The 21,711-nt window shown below is 27.8% G+C and overlaps 1 protein-coding gene across 1 annotated transcript in view; it reads right to left on the bottom strand.

The window, feature by feature from the left end:
• dpy (fibrillin-like protein dumpy) overlaps positions 1-21,711 on the bottom strand; it is a 705,616-nt gene that overhangs the window by 319,506 nt on the left and 364,399 nt on the right. Inside the window, exons 32-46 of the mRNA XM_075365108.1 lie at positions 21,348-21,544; positions 20,674-20,934; positions 20,069-20,324; positions 17,387-17,581; positions 16,266-16,448; positions 15,161-15,292; positions 14,703-14,935; positions 13,568-13,850; positions 13,176-13,377; positions 12,543-12,718; positions 9,509-9,780; positions 6,318-6,493; positions 5,463-5,683; positions 4,357-4,608; positions 3,276-3,398 (exon numbers count right to left, since the gene is read on the bottom strand). Of these exons, the coding sequence (XP_075221223.1) occupies positions 3,276-3,398; positions 4,357-4,608; positions 5,463-5,683; positions 6,318-6,493; positions 9,509-9,780; positions 12,543-12,718; positions 13,176-13,377; positions 13,568-13,850; positions 14,703-14,935; positions 15,161-15,292; positions 16,266-16,448; positions 17,387-17,581; positions 20,069-20,324; positions 20,674-20,934; positions 21,348-21,544 (3,162 nt within the window). The remainder of the gene's footprint in view (positions 1-3,275; positions 3,399-4,356; positions 4,609-5,462; positions 5,684-6,317; positions 6,494-9,508; positions 9,781-12,542; positions 12,719-13,175; positions 13,378-13,567; positions 13,851-14,702; positions 14,936-15,160; positions 15,293-16,265; positions 16,449-17,386; positions 17,582-20,068; positions 20,325-20,673; positions 20,935-21,347; positions 21,545-21,711) is intronic.

Raw genomic sequence — 21,711 nt, 5'->3', positions numbered from 1 at the left:
GTATGTTTTAATCTACTTTATTTTATTTTAAGTTGACATCATATATTTTATATGTAATTTTAATATTTTTAACTTTTCATTTTAATTTTGATTTTTATGTTTTATATGCAATTTTATACAACGTATTTTACAACAAAAAAAAATATCTACAACTGAAGATATGGATTACTGCGTTAAGTACTTTTGTAGGAATCATGTGAAAAAATAAGGTGAGTGTCATTTTATTTTATTTTATTTTCTGTACTTGGGTGAATCACGTTGAATCATACATATATACACACATATATCAAAGAGAAAAGTATAAAAACCGTTTACCACCAAACTCAGTACAGAATTAAATACAGAATTTAATATTAAGAGTACAGAATTTAATATTAAATTCTGTACTTTTGGTGGTAAATGGTTTTTATACTTTTGTATTTGAGATATTAGTACAGAGGAGAATATGGACAAATACAATAACAAAAAAATTGTTTTTTCTGAGTTAATACATATATATATATAAACATATACATAAAACACAAAACAATCACCAAACACGCGTAACAGAACCTAAAAAACTAATACCAAAAGTCGACTTTACGGGATCCCACACCATCAGTCTACAAAATTCCAAAATTATATCACGCAAAAACAATAAATAAAAACTAAAAATTTAGAAAACTTAAACCCTAATAACCACGACACTGGAACAATTAACTCAATGCCAACTGGAATGATAATCTAGTTGACTTTTGGTATTAGTTTTTTAGGTTCTGTTACTGTGTTTGATGGTTGTTTTGTGTTATTTTAGATTATTTGGTGCAGCAGTCAGTATGTTGCTGAATTTTTTGAATTTTCACAAGGTTTTATATATGTATTTAAAGTTTATAAGAAAATTCACAGTATATATAAACATATGTACAAATTAAAGGTCCAATTTTTGCAATTATTTGGAAGATCAATGTATAAAATCAGCAAATACTATTGTAACATACTAGCAAATAAAGTGAAGCCATAATAGGAAGGAAGCAACCCAGTTCTCTCTCAGAACGTGAAATTCTTCTGCATTATAATGCCTGCCCCTATACTGCTCAGAAGACACAAAGCTATTCAAAAGTTGGGTCGAGAGGTGATGAGGCATCTACTTTTCACTCCTGATAAGATCTGATACCATCAGACGTTTTTGTTTGGTCCTCTCAGAGTTTTTATATGGCACTAAGTTCGGCAGCAATGAGCATGTCAAGAATACAGTACAAGAATAGCTCAGAGACCAAGGTGAACAATTCTTTACTAGTAAAATGAGAAAGCTCACAGAAAGATGGGAAAAGTGTCTAAATGTAGCTGGGGATTATACTGAAAAGTAGCTGTAGAGTTTCATTTTCATTAAATAAATAATAATTTTCCTGCAGTAATTTGTCTCTTTAATTTTTGTACCACCCTCATATTATTATCATCATCATAAGGTTATCTGTCCTCAAGCAGGTTCCTTGCACCATGATTATCTTCACTCTTTTTTATTCTCAATTAAACTTTTGAGTTTTTGATAATTCCATCAGCTTAATTTTTAGGTTATTTATTTTTTTTTCCTATCTCTCTTCACTGAGTTCTCCAGCACTTTTAATCAAACTTTCTCCTCTCATTGTGTCTTAGCCAATTATTTTGAATAAGTTTCTTTCTTATTTACTTTCACCAATAGTTTCCTTAGCCATTATTATTGTATTTTTTACTATTTTATTTTCTCAATCTTCCATTAACATCATATTTAAGTACTTGAATTCCTTTACTTACTCAAATCTTCCTTCTTTGTATAAAAATTTGCTGACTTATAGTTGTCTCCTATCCTCATTACTTTTGTTTTCTGAGTATTCATTTTCAGTCTGTATTCTACAACTAAGTTTTCTAATTTTGAAATCATCTATTGAATATCCTGTGCTTCATACCCATATTTTAATATAAAACACAACAGCAAAGCTAATAAGGTATACTTAAAATTAATACATGAATAGTACTGAAAGAACTATTTTAGAGTAGTTAATATTAATTATTAGCATACAAAAATGTTATGAACAATTATTATTGATGAAAATTTTCAGTGTAAGAGTAACTAATTGTTTTCTGTAATGTTATCAGAGAAAAATATTAATTTTTTTTCTAGATAGTTAATGTGTTAAAATTACACTTACTAAAATTACACAAGAATATGCACATTAGTGCATCTTCTCAGTCCTGGTTTCTACAACTTTCTATCCTTATATAAAAAGTGAATTGCTTCACTGATAAAATATGTTATAAAAACATAAATTAAAACCGTTTAAGTTAAATAAGCGATACAAACAAAAGGTATTACATTCCGCAAATACAAAAAAGATTTTTTTTTAAGAAATAATTGCATAAAATTATACCTGCTGAACTACAACTAAACTTCATGTAATAAAATTGCTATTTTTAAATATACTCTTCTTACTATTTTATATATCCAGTCAGAAAAAAAACATTATCATTACAAGAAAAAAATTACAGGCAGAACAATTTCCTGTGTAATTTTACAGGTAATTAGGAGGTATTCAGAAACAACTTAGATAGCTGATGAAATTAATGGGATACCAGTTGAACAGCACTTATTAAAATTACAAAGATAAAGTAAAAAAAAACAATGTTTTTCCTTTTCTTTTCTTTCAGAAGCAAAGAAATTATCTCTAAAATAAGCATGCACAGAACAATATCATGAAAAAGCTGAAATATTCATTAATTATCCACCAAAAACCATAAAATTAATAAATATAGTATTAAACCTATTTCAAAAATTTTAAACGGCAATTCTAACTTCATTGCCTGGTGGTTTTAAATTAGACCATTTAAATTTACTAATTAATAGAAATGGACTGGTATATATATATATATATATATATATATCTGTGTCTGTATGTGCGTGTGCATGTTATGAAAAATAATAAACAACTTTCTGATAACTATATATGTATAATTTTAAAAAAATCATTAAAAAATGTTAAGCAGACAAAGGGAACGATTAAATTTCTTTCTTAACTTTCTTTAATTCACTAGCATTTTATAAAAATTCATAAATAGTTTTAAAATATTTTAACTAATTTTAATTATTCTTAAAATAAACTCAAACCAGAAATAAGAAATATTATTTATTTAAAAATATAATATCATGAATTCAAAAAATGTGTTTAATAAAAAAGCAAGGATTAAATAACTGTGAACACATAATTAAATCTAATATTAGTATTAATAGTGTGTCTCACTGTTTACAATGGTTTTATAAATACCTCTGAAACAGTCTTCTCCAGATCCTGAAGGACACTGACAGTGAAAACCTGTTTGATCTCTAATACACTCAGCACCTTTACCACATCCAGATGTACGGCAATCTTCTGTTTTCACTTGTTTACCTAAAAAATTAAATAAGTTTATAATGAACTGTTATTTATAAACGTATCTGAGAAACCTTTACGTAAAAAAAAACTTTTTTAGTAGCAAATCTGTTAAAATACTGGTTCTGAAGCAGTAAGGTGTTATCCTGAAAAAAAAACAGAGATGTCCAAAGGGAATTACCAGAATGGTTTTACTTTTCAGGACTTTATAAATAAGCAGATGAGTTCTGGCTATCTTCTACATGATTTCTGTTAAAAAAATTCAAGAAGAGACTATGAAACTGAAAAATTATGGCTACAGTGTTTTGAACTGTAAGAAATTTCAAGAAGCCTTGAACCACAATCATACTAGAAGTTAATTGTAAAATGGTGAACAAGTTTTAGATATCAATCCAAAACAAAATAGCATGAAATGCTCATGAAATATGTGTTCGTCATGACAATCAGTGGCTCTTTTTCGCAAATCACACACAAGCATTAATTTAGCAGTTAAATTGGCAGACATTTCAACACTACTCCAGTAGCTTGGTCTATTGCTGAGGGACTATCATCTCTTCAACTAGATGAAAATCTAGCTCCTGGCTGTCTAGTGTTTTATAAACATTCAAGAGTCAGTGGTTAGAGTTAATATCTGGCAGGTTCCCTGGTTGCTGAATTCTTTGACCAATCTACAAAAAAACGATATATGACTGGTGAAAAAAATACTACAGGTGCTTGAATGTGGATGGCATCTTTGTGAAATAATGTATATGTATACATATCTATATGCATGTAGCTTGTCAGCTTGGTATAATAAAAAGCTGCCATATAGAAGTCAATTTTAGAAATGCTTTTATATTTTTTTAAGAATATGCACATAAAAAATCAATACTAATTAAATGTTACATTACTTTTCAATAGCCTACTATAATTTTTTCTTTTATTAACTACATAAAATCTAATTTAGGTAAAAAAAAAATGCAAAAAAGAAACTTACATCTAATAAATGGATCTCCAATTGGGAAATCATCAGGGCAATGGCACTGGGGTTGTTTCTGATCATCTAATCTGCAAAATGCGTTAACTCCACATTGGAAATTTATGCACAAATCCACCATTAATCCCTGACATACACATCCACGATATGGGTCACCTGTACAGCCAGGCATACATGTACACTCAAAACCTCCTAATAAATCACGACACTTTGTATTTTCACCACACGGATTTCTTGCACAGTTTTCAAGACCTGAAAGAGGTATGATATGTTTCATTAAACATCAAATTAATTCATATATACCATACTTTAATGCTTAATTATAAAATTAAACACCTAAATTTCTAATCACAATATACTACTATATTCAGTAGCATTTTTTAAAACAGGTATGGAATATATATAATCTCTGAAGTATAAATATTTTCTTACAAATAAAAAAAAACTGAATTAAAAATTCCTGTAATCTTTATAATAAAAAAAATACCTATGTAATTAATATATTAATAATGTAAGATAATTAATATTGTATTAATACAAATAAATAATGATTAATTTATTACTTTCTTATTAATTATAAAATTTAATTATATCTAATTATTTTATTTAAAATAGATTGAACTTGTAGAATAACATAATTCAGATATTATTTAGCAATATGCAACACTATAATACAAAGAAGTAAATTGTCATATTATTTGTAGATAAAACACCTTGGGTAGTATAAGGCCCGATCAATTTTTAAAAAATTAACGTAATAGTAATAAATTAAATTCAGCCATGTGACAATGAAATGAAATAATAAATCAAACTGTATCATAACAGATAAGTAATATATGTTGCTCTAAAAGGTTTCTTGGAAAAAAGATAAAAAATAAAGAATGAATGGAAATACAGAAAGAAAATATCTATTTTTGAGTGAATTATATTTTGTTATTTTATAATTTTAAGGAATTATTTATGATTCCTAAAATCTTAAACATTTATAATGCTAATTTATATTTAAGCCCAAGAAAAACAGCTAAATTAAATTAAAATATTGAAAAAATGAATAAATGAAAACATTTCATGTATAAATTTTTAACTGATGAATAAATATTACCAACCTTGTTTACATTCAATATTTGGATTGCCAAAATATCCAGGTGGACAAGAACACTGTGGTTTTCTATCAACAACACGGCATTGGGCATTAACACCACATGCACCTGGTTCCAGACAAGGAATCCTACAAGAACCATCTTGTCCACATCTCTGATTTAATTCACAATCATTGTCTTTTATACACCTCGATGGAACACATGCTTGACTTGGTTCACCATGATGCCTAAAAAATTCATAAAAATAAAATTATTAACACAAACATTTTTTTCCAAAATGAAGGTATAATTTAAAAGATATTAACATATTTGTAACAATATAATGAAGAATTATTAAGGTTTTAAATTTCTCAGTATAAAAGATGAATTACCCTTATAATCTGATGATACATACAAAGTATATTTAATAATATTTTTTGATCAGAGCTGCTGTTGAACCTAAAATCCACAACTCAGGAAGAATGAAATTTGATTTAAAATCCACAAAAAACTGTGCTCAAGAGAAAATGTTTAATAAAAGACAAATAACTGATACATTGAAGTATAAGCATATATACTGTTATACACATTCAGTTTGAATTTATTACCTCCTCCTCCGTACTGCCTGCATTCAAATGCAACTTTATTCTTTCCAGACTGTACTCAAAATATACTGCAGTTATCTATATGCCATATAATAATGTAATATTCAGTTTCTATACAATAACTCAACATGAAAATTCTGATATTACATAAGAAAATAACAATTATATATAACTTTAAAAATTGTAAAGAACTTAGCTATAAAAAGCATAAATAAAAAATATCTTATGATATATAAGAGCATTAGAATGCTAAAAGTCTGGAATAGTTAACACCTACCCTTCTGGACAAAGACAGACTGGTCTATGTTCTGATACTCTACAAATTGCATTTGTACCACAAGGTTCTTTTGAACATGGATTGAGACACTGTCCATTATAGCAGGCACGATCTGTACTGCAGTCTCCATTTACTCGACAACCAGTTGTACATACACTATTAACACAAATGTGCCCCTAAAAAAAAATCCATTAAAAATAAAATTAGATTTACAATTTTCTAGTACAATAATAAAAGGTAGACAATATAAATAACATATTAATAAGTAACAAACCACAGGAATTCAGTTCACAATATGTAATTAAGAAAAAGATTTAAGTCTGTAAAACTGCATAATTAGAAGATAAATATAAGTCCTACAGTACCCCATGCTGGTGATTCTGACAATCACTACACATACCTCTGTAATGTGTGTTCCCAACACAGTGCCTTCCTAAAAGTAACACCTTGATGGGCACTGACTCAATGGTATATTTAAAAATTCTAAACATTCACTGAAAAAACATGCTTGAATGTCTTTAAGCTTTAAGTTTTGGGATAAATGATTTTTATTAGTTTACTGTAGTCCCTTTCAATATGCAGAGTAGTATGTTTCTTGATGACAGATACCCAAAAATTTATTTATATATTAGAAATAAAATTCTATTAATAGATTATTCACAATGAAACATTACTGACTTAAAAATGTATGTAAAAATAATCCAGTGTGATTAGTAGTACCAGTTTACAGAACTTACAAATAATCACTGGTTTTACAACTGACTTTTCCTATAAGTTAGAGGAGTAAATAAAATATAAAAAATTGTACATAAACTTTACATTGGCTGATTAAATGGCTTGGATGTTATTACTTTTAGTTTAACATATAATACAAATTATTATACCTCTCTTGCATAAGCCTGCTTTACAAAATTAGAGATTGAAAAATTTCTCTCTTCCAAGTTTAAATAGTTCAAATTTTCAAGCAATGTTATCAATTTGTAATTTTATTCCTTTAACAAAAATAATAAACTTAAGAAAAGATCATGTATAATAGCCTTTAAGTAAATTTTCACTTCAACAATTATCTGTATATTGAAACTTAAACAATTAAAAATTTAATTGTTATTAAAATATTTTACTTAATATGTTTTTAGCAATGGATGTATATATATATATTAAAATACTGTGCTTATTCATTGTGATCTAAAGTGCATACAGAATAGCCGTAAAATATTTATTTATGTAATTACAAAATAAAATGTTGTAGTGTATTTTAACAATATTAAACCAAAGTAATAAGAAAGATGATAAGAAGACGGATGGCTGAGAAAGGATTAAAACTCTCTGGTGATAAGTCTAGAGTGATATTGATGACAGGGAAAAGGTGGATAGGGCCAGTGTTGATCAGCATAGGAGGGAATCCAGTACAACAGGTGGCAGAAGTTAAATATCTAGGAATATGGATAAACAAATGTCAGACTTTTTCTACACATGTCCAAGAAACGTGTATCAATGCAGGCAGGATGGTTAAAAGCCTGAGTACACTTTTGGCAAATGTGACCAGACTGCATTCATCAAGACGTAAACTGTTCGCACATGTGACCAACTCTGTGCTTCTCTATGGTGCACCAGTTTGGGCCAAGATATTACATGTTGAACGGCACAGGAGAAACATGGAAGGAGTCCAAGGACAAATGGTCCTTCAAGTGGTATCTGCATACACTTCAGTATTAAGGGAGGCTTTGTTGGTGATAGTAGGAATACCCCCACTGCAACAGTTAGCCAGGATGCGGAAAAGGGTGGTAGGAGGATGGAGGAGTACGGCCAGGAACGACATGATCGAGGAGTGGCAAGCTAGGTGAGATGTCACTTCTACAGGACGATGAACGTACCATCTAATAAGGAAGATAGGGCCCTATGGTAGGAGGAGATTTGGGGAGCTTAATTACTGGCTTACCCAGTTCCTGACCGCCCAAGGGGGATTCAGAATGTACATGTATGTGGGGCGAAGAGCAGAAAAGAAGGAATGGCCCTACTGTGGGGAAATCGATTCCCTCAATCATATTGTTTTTCAACGCCATAGGTGAGCAATACAAAGACAAGAGATTGAAGGTAAAGTGGGCCCGACTGATGTGGACAGTGTTGTGGGGAGAATGTTGTATAGTGAAAAGGAATATTATGAAATAACTAAATTTATCTCAACTTAGAAAAGAAGAGGTGGAGAGGGGGTGAGGGACAACCCCTCATGGAGTCGCTGTCTGTCTGGGCTTGTTTGGATGGGTGGTGGTGATGAAGTGGGGAGACTCCAAATCCTTTCATTCACCTAAGAACACTGAGGGAGTGAGAAAATTGAGATAAAAAACTGAAAAGACCCGTACTGGCAAACAGCCAGAAATGGTAACCCCTGTTAGAGGGCAAAAAAAACCCAAACCGGCAGGAAGGCCAGTAATGGCATCCCCTGTTTGAGTGGGCAATAAAACAAAGATCCAACCAGCAGCCCAACCTATCACGCCAGACTTACAGCCAGTAGATGGGAAGGGCTGTTTCAGTTCAAGGACACTTCCCTGCATTGAGCCATGCTTAATTGCTGATCCAATGCAGGGGTGTAGGGGAAAAAACCTAAGCAATAATGTAATAAATAAAATGTTGAATTTGCCAATTGTACTTAATAGTACACACAATAATTAATAATTCTTGTTTATACAGGTTTTTTTTATTATAATAATTAACACAAAAATGAAAAGTAACTCAGTTATTGAGATATCTTACAAACATATTTTGAAACACATCTTTTTGCTAAAATAAGTGGGTATGATTTATTATTATTTTAAGTAGGTATATGATTTAGTTTTGAAAATTTAAGTTCATTTAGTACTGAAAAATAAAATGTAACAGTGAATTATTTTATTTCCCTGGTCAGGCATGGTATTTTTCATACGTTACAGGATTTCCATTTTCATATCATATACAAACTTTTCAAAAGCTTCTGTGATGAATTTATTCATCTAACAAAAGAAAAATACAAAAGAAAAAAGACTAAAAAATAAAAAAAATAACTATTAAATGAATCCTTTCTGCCAAGATGTTAACCAGCATAGTTATTACATACCTGATAAACTTTTAAATACCCTTTGTCAATTACTTAAAACAAGAAAATATAATTATGATGCAAAAGAGAATAATTAAAAAAAAAAATTAAATGTACCTACCGGTTGACAAGCAGAATTTGGCGAACATTTTAAAGAGCAGATACCACTATGACAAATCTCTCCACAAGCACAGTCTTTATTATTTGAGCATCGAATAACACAGAAACCAGATGCTTCATTACATTCACAATTACCATCACATCTTACAGCTGGTTTAATGCAGGAGATTAATGGGTTACCGATCAGTCCAGCAGGACAACTACATTGTACACCGTGATTAATAACACGGCATGATGCACATGATCCGCAAGTTGGAGCACCTTCACATGGATCTATAAATGAATAAAACACCCCAATGTAATTTTATGTTACGTTAAAAGTTATATTTTTTTTTAAATAGGTAATTTATGCACACATCTGCACTAATACAGAGATAATAAGATGAATATTAACTAATGAAAAATGACCCAAACTATAAAAGAAATCAATTGTAGGACTTCCAGTGAATGAAATAGTTGCTCTACCGACTGAACTATTAAGTGAATTTAAGTAATACAATTATAATACAAGTGAGAATATAATTTAATTAAAAAAATAAATATAAATTATAACGCCATTAAAAACACTCATATAATATATTTTTTAGAAGAAAATGTAATGAAAATATTAATTAGAAAAATAATTTAATGATGATAATAATAGAAATAAATCTTTGTCTTCGCAGGTTAAAGATATTACAAAACTTGTTAAAAACATTTTAAACTAGAATTCTTACAATGTAGGTTAACTTATGGATGAAAGTATACGAATACAAGTTTAACTGCATCGTGTACCCCTTGAACCAATCTTTATTTACTACCAGACAGAAATTCTCAATCAAAATGTAAAAAATCTGATATGAACGCCACACGACTTCCTTGTACGCCTGTTAAATTACATACACACATTTTTTTTTAAATGAAAAGTACATAAAATTTTATTTCATTAATAACTTCTGATATTTTTTCATATTTTTTTTAATTTTTATTATTATTACTGAATTATTATTTATCGTACATTTTTTTTTTTAACAATCAGAGGTAAATAATTATTAATAAATCAATATATTTAAATTTAAAAAATACTTTGAAAAAAGGAGATGAAGTCTGATTCCAACCGATGTGCCTTCCCCTTCTAAGATCCAAATATTTCATTAATTAAAATTTCATTTAGCTGTAACTCTGGAACCACTGAAAATAAGTACCACATGATATATCATTGAAAAGCTCTCAATGAGGGCTTATTATTGTAGTTAAGAAAAAGTCCAAAATCCAAATTTCTTTTGGATTTTGAGTTTTTTTGGACACTTTTGGTTCAGTTGACTGCAATCAAAAAGGGGGGGTGCACAATTAGATGTTACAACAGCCGTAAATCCAAAATTTCAACATCCTACTGCTAATTGTTTTTGAGTTATGCGAGATACATACATACATATGTACAGACGTCATGCTGAAACTAGTCAAAATGGATTCAGGGATGGTCAAAATGGATATTTCGGTTGAAATCTATAAACCAAAATTTTTCGCGATCACAATACTTCCTTTACTTCATATAAGGAAGTAAAAATAAAAGATATTTTTCATTAAAAAAATTGGCATGAATTTTATTTTCATCAATTCTTGTTTTCCTGATAGCTTTTACTAAATATACCCACAGTAAGTAAATTGAAAGAAACTCTCCTAATGAAACTCTATTAAATGAGAGAGGAATCCACACAAAAATTTCTGTGAAAACTGTTAACAATTCTATTTGCTTTAAATTACAGCACTTGAAAATTTTCATCTCTCAGCTGTTAATACAGAAATACTAATTATGCCAGAAGATTAGCTGAACTCCTGTTTTTAAGATGAAAATTTAAAAAACCTTTCTAGGAAAGTTGTTTCTAATTTCATTTTCATCTGTTGACATTTTTTACTAAATGCATGTTGAGAATGTAATATTTAAAAAACGTTTTACTAAAAAGGTGGAAAGTTTAATTTTTGTCCAATTATTATTTTTTTAACTGCTTCTTGGTAAGAAACGTCTAAAAGTAACTCAAAATATTACATGAAAAATGAAAAAAAAAAATGAAACTTTCTACTAAGCAATACTACCCATTCAATCACTTTTTTTTATGGGTAAATTTTCACCTAAGACCATCCTCAAATTTCACTAAAAATAATCATGAAAGAATCATTCAGCTCATTCCAGTGTTCCTGAGTTTTTTTTTTTTTTAAGTAAATATACATAAGATCATTATTATTTAAAATAAAGCTATAGATATTCCAGTTTCTTGAGGTTATTATTATTTAGATGCTTTTCATAAAATATTCCTTTTTCACAAATGACAAAAAGTTTCACAATGACAAAAAGTTTTAAATGTTCTCCGTTATAACTTGAAATAATTGATAAAATCTCAATTGTATAACTTTTTCACACTGCCGTTAAAAATATAAATTTAAAAATACTATTTTAAGATTTAAAAAGTAAGAAACAATTTAAAAATGAAAAACCTAATATGAATGTAAAATACAACATTAACTTATCCGCAAGAAGCCTGACTGTTAGATTGTGAAATATGAAAATTAAATTTTTCAAAAATTGTTTATATGATTTTGATAAAATTTTAATACTTTTACTATTACGTAAAATATAATTCGGCCTGTATTTTTTACCTTCAGTTTACACAAAATTTAAAAAAAAATATTAATGTCAAAATTGAATTCTCAATAATGGTTCATATGAAAATAATCAAATTTAAAAGGTTTATGGTTATGTGGAATACTAAATTTATGTACCTATTTTTAACACCTGCAGGCTATTCCAAAATTAATTTAAAAAATGACTTTCCCATTTTAATTTTTTTATATTTATCAGCTGCATTTTTTAAATATCTGCTAGAAGTAAACAAATTGATTCAAAACCGTAACATTACATCAATCCATAAATAAAAAAACCAAAATCAGTGTAAAGAATTACTAAGCAAATGGGATTATCCATACAGATTAAAATGTGATTGCAGATCACGTTTTTTTTTATAAAATAAAGAAAAACAGAACATCAAATGTTTTCTCACCTCTACATTGTTTATCAATACATGCATGATGATCAAAACAAACAGTGTCGCTTCTACATCCAGGTACACATAGTCTATTTTCACATATTTGGCCGGCACTGCATTTACTATCTGAATTACAAATTGCTTTGCATATTTCACCAACACAACGTTCATCAGATAAACAGTTCAAATCCCTGGAAAAATGTAATTAATTGATAACAATTATCGTTATATTTTATAACTTTAACTTATTTGTCTGACTGTATTAAAAATAAGAGATATCAATTATAACAAATTTTTCAAATTACATGGCAGATGTTATAAGTATAAAACTAAAAAGGACTTGAAACATTTTGACATGCATTATTTGATACAATTTTGTACAAGTTATGGAATCAGAAAAAACTTTCACTTGTAAAATTATTTTCAAAATGGATGAAATTCACTTGTAAGTAATCTTTCTATACATAAAAGTCACCAACATTGACCTCTTCAAGACTATCCTCATTTTGGCCCCCCCCAATTCAAGATTAATACAATTAAATTCTGCAACTCTGTGTTTAAAATAAATTACAAAAGAAAACAATTTGGTAATCAATATTATGAAAAGAACAAGACCAAATTATCTGAAAACTTAATGAAACGACTTACGTTTGACATTTTGAAGTACATATATTCGCATAACATGTCTGTTCTTTGGCACAGTTTTTATCATTCTTACATGGAACAACAGGATGATGACAGCCAATGTTAGCATCTCCAGTTAAAGGATGAGGACACACACATTGTTTTTGATGAGAAACAATTTTACATTCTGCATTGGTACCGCATGCAGTTGGAGATTCACAAAGATCTAAAATAAAATATTGATTTTATAATTTAATCTAAAAATTAAATCATTTTTAAAAATAATTAAATTTTATTTCAAATATTTTTATTTTAATCTTATCAATACTTTATATTATTAATATAATTTAATATGAAATTATTATAGTTAAAATATATTATAGGTATTATTATAGTTAAAATAAATTCCAACTTACCAACACATTTATTGTTAATGCAGGTTTTATCATTTTGACATCCGAGATCACTTCGACATCCAATAACACAAACTAAGTTTTCACAAACCTCTCCACTCAGGCAATCATCATCACGTCGGCAAAGAGGTTTACATACACCAAAAGAAGTATCACAATGTTCATTTCGAAGACAACCGGAGTCTGTTGAACATACTGGACGACAGAAATTTTCATGACATGTCATACCAGATAAACAGTCACGATTACTGTCACAAGGAGCTGCTGGTGCTCTGACACAAGCCACCTAGAAACAAGGAAGAATAATATCAAAATGTACAATTAAAATTACTGTAAGTAAATATTAAAGTTTGAAGGATAATTAGAATTAAAAATATATATTATCAAAGCAATAATAAAATTGTGAAAAAAAACATTAAATATTCTTAGATATTATAAATGAATCACTTTTAAACTCTATAGAAGTTATTCTTTGAGAGAACTTCTCAAAATTAATTAGCAGCCTATGGGTTCACTATGGATAACATGCCATCTTTATGAAATCATTAAGTTGTGAAATCTACTTTAGTGTATAACTGAATAATATATTCAATGTATACTGTGTTTTTCCCTTTAATATATTATTTTTGTCAAATTTAGTATGTTTGTAAATCTCAAGTGGTGAAAGTGTGCTGAGATACTTGTTTTTACATATTATGAACAAAGTTTACTTGTTGATATTTGTGACAATTTTAATATGTTTTCTGTACAAAAAACAACACCAAACATAACAGATTTCACTTTTACAAATCTCCTCTTAATAGAAAAAAGAAAACATATACAAAGATGATAATATAATATGAAAATTTTGCATACAAATGAAAACCAAAATCTAAATATCTTGACCGATATGAAATTTTTAAAAAATTGACGAAACCAACATGCTAAACTTACAAAAACTACTTAGAAGAGTATATAATTCGACTACATACTTTGTTAACCAGTGGTAACTACATTGAAGAAGATGCATAATTAGTTTCAACAGATCCCCTCCTCAAGGAACAATTTCCTTGTAACTTGAAACTGAGTTTTGTTTGTTATAAAATTATATTCTTTAATCATGCTTTCTAATATTATTCAAAAATCATTATATTATTACCTGTGCTGTTGGGCTGGGAACAAGACCGGCACGACAAGAACAACTAGCTCGTTGATTTGAAACTGTACAAATAGCATTAGGACCACATGGAGATGGTACACATGGTTTTGTACATTTATTGTCTCTGCATGCTTCACTGGCAGCACAATCTTCATCAGAGTGACATCCTAGTATACACATATTATGCAAACAAATATGTCCCAAGAAACAATCATTATCCACTCTACAGGTCACTATAAAATAAAAAAAATAAAATAGATATAAAAATATAATTTCTATGTATAAATATTTTATAATGTACTAGTATAAGAATTAATTTCTTGTATCCTGACACTAAAATGTGAATAAAATGAAAATATAAAAATCTTATTGATAAAAAAGTCATCTTTTTTTTAATAACTTATTTGAATTAACATTACTTCTTTGTATTAAAAACTGAAAAAGAAGTTGCTACTTACATATACAGATATTTTTCAAACATTTTTCATTAAAAGCACATTCATTGTCACCATGGCACACTGCTCGACATATACCCTCTTTGCATGAATTACCAACATTACAATTAGCATCTGACTCACAGGATACAGGAACTGTAAATAAATAGATTTATTTTAGTTAAAGAAAAACTTGTAAAAAAAAAAATTTGTAAATAATCTATATTTGTAAATAAAGATAAGAGTTACTTATATTATAACAGTGAAGATTAAACAAAGCTGTTAACAATAATTTAATGATAAAATTTATATTTAATGTGCTTCTTGGAATAGTACTAAGGAAGATTGTACAAATAAAACTATTTTAAGTAAAAACCCTGTTGTCTATAAATTTTAATCAGATTGTCATTGAAAAACATTAGTAGTTTCATTTAAAGGGTCGCACATCTCCTAGAAAAGGTTTTTAAATTAATAACACACAAATGCAAATACAGATAAACGAAATTATTAATTTATAATAAAAAATAATTGATTTTTATAAAAATAAGATATTTAAAATCATTTTTTAAAGACTGACTAAAAACCAGAACTAAATCGCCTACCTATCATTTTCTACTCATATCATTTTTTTTTTTTATTTAATGGAAAAGAGAAGAATTCAGAAACCAATTTGAAAAAAAAAGAAGAATCAATTTTATAGAATGAAAATATAGATTTTGTAAATATTTCAGGATTTGTCTAGGCTGTATAAACTGAATCATAATTTAAATTGATTTCTTTCTAAGTATACATAACATTTATTTGTTAAAAATATCATAAAATTAATCTATTCCGAAATAAATATTGAGAATAACAAAACATACAACATGAAATCTCTGATTTTACAAAGTATTTTTTATTGTGCCAGGCATGTTGGAATCATATTACTTATTTGTAAAACTGTACACCTCCTTTTTGTCAGTTTAAAACAGAAAATTTAAATCATGGTGTAAACACAAACAATGATACATAAAATACTGTTTACCATTAATTTCAGCTAATACTGGAAAAATATTAAATCATATTGGTAAATAAAACTATGCAAACTGAACAGGAAGTACATAACTTCCTCAATAAAATTTTTGCTTACTTCTAATACACTCAACATCTTGATTTCCGGTAAATCCAGGTGGGCATGTACAAATTTTATTATGAGCAATAACTCTGCACTCAGCATTAAGACCACAAGCTGTTTGTTCATCACAAGGATTAATACATTGCCCTTTAACACACTGTTCTGATAGACTACATTCAATATCTGATTGACAGAAGGCTGTTAAAAAAAAACAAAGCAAACAAAATTCAATTAAAATTCTCAGATATATTTAAATGAAAGAAACACATAAATTACACATGAGTTGTTTTTAGACATTAAAATAAAATTATATTTATAATTTCCTACAATTACCATTTCATAAACATTTCTAATTTAAAATTTTTCCAATAAAATTGCTTAGTAAATTAAAAAGCAATTTTATCTTTACAAATTATGCTAATAACTGATCTTGGGATTAAATTTATTTTTAAACAGATTTTACAAGGTATAGCACAAGAAAGTAATACAAAAAAATGGAAACTGGTAAGAAAAGAGGATGATGATAAGGGAGACCACCCAATAGAAAAATATATAGAATGTGATTGGCCAATAATTACAATCCTAAGCTCAAAAGAATATTGGTCTTAAATCACACACAACACTGCAACTGTAGAAAAATGGGAGAAGAATAAATAACAAGAAACCAAGGGATATGTATCTTCTAGTAATGTATTTTTATTAGCAAACAATCAGGATTACAGTACTTAGTCCAATGTTGTAAAATATTGTGAAAAAGCAAATAAAAATAATATTGTTTTTTTTTCTACATGTAATAATACACATTATTTTTTACAGTATACAGTATTTAAGTTAATTTTTAAGAAAAACACTTTGTACTATATTATTACTTAATTTAATAAAGAATATTTTTTTAAATGCATAAATTAAATATTTTTTGACTATTATAATGCAGAAATTAAAAAACATTCTTTTTTGATTTAGAAATATCAAATCAAAATCCATTGTTCACTTGAAATTTGAATTAGCTATCATTGTAACATAATATAAAAGTATATACATGCTTGCACATAAATTTATAATAAACATAATAACAAACACCTTATTAATAAAATAAACTGAAAAAGTGAAGTTTAAAAATCATGCTAAATACTTACGTTTACAAGTCTCTCCATAACAGTAAGTATTGATAGAACAATCTGTAGATGTCTTACATGAAACAGTTTTTGGTCGACAACCAACAGATAAGTCATGGGGATCTCCTGTATAACCATCATTACAAACACAAGCACTGACATGATCTTTAGCGAAACATTCAGCATTAGCACCACAAATATAATTTTCACAAGCACCTAGAAACACAATCAAAGTACATATATACACATATTATAGAGAATATAATATAGTTAATTAGATATTAACAGAAAATAGTTTTCTATTAATTATTTAACAAAGTAACGGTTTTAGTGCTTTTATTACTTGGGCTAGAAGTCCAATGTGATTATATGGCCATAATTTATTTACAAACTGATCAACATTTTGGAATGTCTATTATACAGAAGAATATTGTCACCTAGAAATCTGAACCCAGTTAAAGGATGATTATAGTATACTACTGTTTATAGAAAATAGCTGTTTCAAGCAAAGATTCTCACTTTTTTCCTCATTAGAATAAGCAATTAAATGATATCAAAAGTTGTAACTGTAAAAAAAAAATTGACCTTAACCAAGAAAGAGCAAGCTTTAATTTAAAAAAAAACATTCAATGCAGTAATTAAAAAACATTTAAAAAAAGAAAATGCTAAAAAAATTTTCATTAATATATATATATATAATATATATAATTAAAATCTAAAACAATATATCCAGTTCAATTGTTACATAACAATCAACAATCATCATAACTAAGGAATTAGTTAAAATAATTCATAAAAAAGAAAATTATATAAATGAATGATTAATAACTAAATAAAAAATACTTGTGAAACACCACAAAATAGTATTTTTTACCAGTGTGTATAAAAAAAATAGCTATTGCATAAGAACTGTTATACAATAACATGTTATACAATAACATTTTAGAAAAGTCCAGTTGAAAGCAGAAAGTTAGCTTAAAAATTATCTTTTCTTTTTTGTTTTTCTGTTTAGCCTCCAGAACCATCGTAAGGTATTACTTCGAAGGATGAAGTATTATTTTTATTAGCTTAAAAATCTGAACCACTCAAAATGCCAACTTAGAGATTGTACCTTTGTTGGGAGATCTGAACTGAACTTTGGACAATCTGAGAAGTACTGTGTTTAGCTAACTCTCTGATTTTGAAAGGGATTACCTAAAACAATACCACACTATTTTTAATCAGCATTTATTATTTGTTTTATAGACTATTAGAAATACTCATTGTATAACATTTCACAGTATTTACCTATTAATTATTTTATTATTTTTTTTCATTTCTTTTTATTATATCTGTTTTTTTTAAACAATTTCTCACCATTGACTGATCATGACTAGTTAAGAACTGAAATTGACAGCTAGTATTTATTTATTTATTTATTTTTATGTAAGTTGTTTCAAAGTCTTTTTTTTTTAACGTTATAGTACCAGGTTTTTTATCAAACACGTACATTTATACAATTTTTTTTTTTTTAATTTATAAACAGCAGTTTCATATTTTTCTTTAAAATAAAAACTATTTATGTTGTTATCTATTTTATAAATTTGAATAATTATGTATCACTCTATAAAAAAGTATGGTGTGTAGGTTTGTTCGTTTGTTTTCTTTATGTGCTCGCATTTTTATTTTAGCTGCTATTGCCACATAGCGGACGAATGGTGGTGCATCATGCAGCTGCCCATGATGACTCTGACTCTCTCAGCCAACTATATCCCACTAGAAGCACTCTGTTGTCAATTAATTTACAGATTATTTAATTTAATTTCTAAGTGTAGATTATTTTTATTTATATTTTACATTCTTATTATTATATATTAATTTTATTAATAAAATAAAGGGATTATTAACTAATATTAAGTAGTAAAAAAAAAAAAGATTGTATGTTTATTAAGTGGGAGGGAGTCGGCATGCATCTGGCTGGCGCATCACACGGTCCGCTCTGCACCAATAGCAGCAGCTGGACTGGCAATTAACACAACCTCATATGAACGCACACAATACTAAATGTTACAAATATGGCTAGCGTTAAATAGTATATTACAATTAAAAACTATTAAATTCAATATCTACTCACTCCTTACGCCTATTTTAAATATAAAAACACAGAATGTTCAGAAAAATATTCTCTACCCACTAATATTTCTTTTCTTAGAATATTTCTGTAAAATACTTAATATTCTTACAAACATGAGGAGATGAACACGTCAAGGGTCCAGGGGACACAGCCGCCTGACTAGATGGTTAGGTGAGAGAAGCAAAACCTGACCAGCTAGTGATTAATTACTTTCAAAGGGTATCAATAGTTTGGTTGCACATTTTATATTGTCCTGTAATCCCACCAGCATTTAACAGACTGAATGACAAAAGACTTTTATCAAAATTTTTTTAGTTTATATTGATAATCAATTTAGTTTCAGTCTCATAACAAGTTTTACCTAATTTTTTTGTAGAATGAGATCATCAGATATCACAAAGGTATATAAAACTTTTTCTATAATACATTTATTCAGTTTAATTTTATAATTCTGAAAGAATTAAATTTAACGTTATTATTACAGAAAACAAAATACTCACTTTTCTAACCAGTTTAAATAAGGTAATAATAAAAATTCACTAATAGTATATAGTATACACTACTAGTATATAAAATGTTGAAATACATACCTTTGCATTTCGGTACACCGTTATCTTGAATACATTTTGCAGCTGAAGGACAATCATCATCAGTTTGACATTCAACTGGAGGACGACATCCATCTTTATATGGATCACCAACTGTCCCGATCGGGCATAAACATTTATAAGAACCACGTGAATTATCACACGTAGCTCCTGGACCACATGGTGATTCCATACAAAAATTAATTAAATTACATCCGACATAAGCAACGCCGGTATATCCCGGTAGACAAGAACAAACCTATAAAAAAAAAATACATGTAAAATATAATATAAGGTATGAGTAACTGTAATAATATATTTTTAAATTAAGTTAGATTTTTACCTACTGTAAAAAAAGATGTAGAAAAAATGAGGAAACATTAGATATAAAAATAGATTAATGAATTTAATCCTTCAATGATGAAGAAGACAAAGAAGAAATTATAATATTTATTAAAAAAAATTTGTTCAAGGTACATATATATTTTATGAAACTAAAAATACAAATGTAAAAACATTGGTTTTTACATCTGTATTAAACATATAAAAAACAAAACTGGTAAAAGGTTTTTTATTAAACTATAAAAATATATACTACTACTACTAACCTGTTTATGATTCTTGGCAGAACATAATGTATTAGTTCCACATGGATTTTTAGCAAGACAAGATATTTTACACATATGATCTTCACATAATTTATCTTCAGTACAGTCATTATTTGAATTACATTCTATCGGATGACAAGCAACATTTGGATTCCCATGATAACCTTGTTTACATGTACAAACTGCTTGATGTTTAACAGCAGAACATTCAGCATTTCTACCACATAATGCTGCTCCTTCACAAACATTACGACATTCAGCCTGTTTGAAATAAATAAAGTATAATTATCTACGGTATTAATTGGATAATCAGATAACACCAATAAAATAATTTTATGATGATAAACATTTACTAAAACAATAAAAAAAGATATTCAAAGAAGACATCAGTTACTATTAAACTCAATCTGTGTATTTTTTTAGAAATCATAAAACTGCAGTAATTATTTATGGCAAATAATGGCCAGAATAGAAAAAAATAATGGCACGAAAATTGATTTCAACTCCTGTCCTGTGACAAAAAATGAGTAAGGTCCACTAAATGGATTAAGTAAATCGCTTCAAATTATATGAGACTGATCTCAACAAAAAAAATCTTATTGAAAAGATGTATTTTAATAAAACCTTCTTAAGTTTAATGATATTCAATGAAAATAAATAAATATAAAACATACCTGACCGTAACTATTTTCAATGCATTGTTTATTTAAATCGCAGTCATTATTAATTCTACAACGAATCTCTTGAACACAAATACCATTTTCACAGAATTGTAAATCAGGGCATGTAATATTATTTTGACAGGTTGGTTGACAAACACTATTAATACACAACTGTTCACTAATACATTCTCTTGTACTGCTACATAAACCTGTAGAATGCATTAAGTTTAAAAAGCAATTACAATTAACAAACATAAATAATTATATTACAACTTTAATAAAAATAAATAAATATATATAGCTAAACCTAGTAAATAACATTGCATAAAATCTTCATTACTTCACAAGCTAAATTCACTATTTAATGGTGCTAAGA

This window comes from Lycorma delicatula, chromosome 4 (genome assembly GCF_047948215.1).
Source record: "Lycorma delicatula isolate Av1 chromosome 4, ASM4794821v1, whole genome shotgun sequence".
In the NCBI taxonomy this organism is placed as follows: Eukaryota; Metazoa; Arthropoda; class Insecta; order Hemiptera; family Fulgoridae; genus Lycorma; species Lycorma delicatula.
The sequence above is the reverse complement of the archived record's forward strand: the minus strand, read 5'-3'. Positions and strand labels throughout refer to the sequence as shown.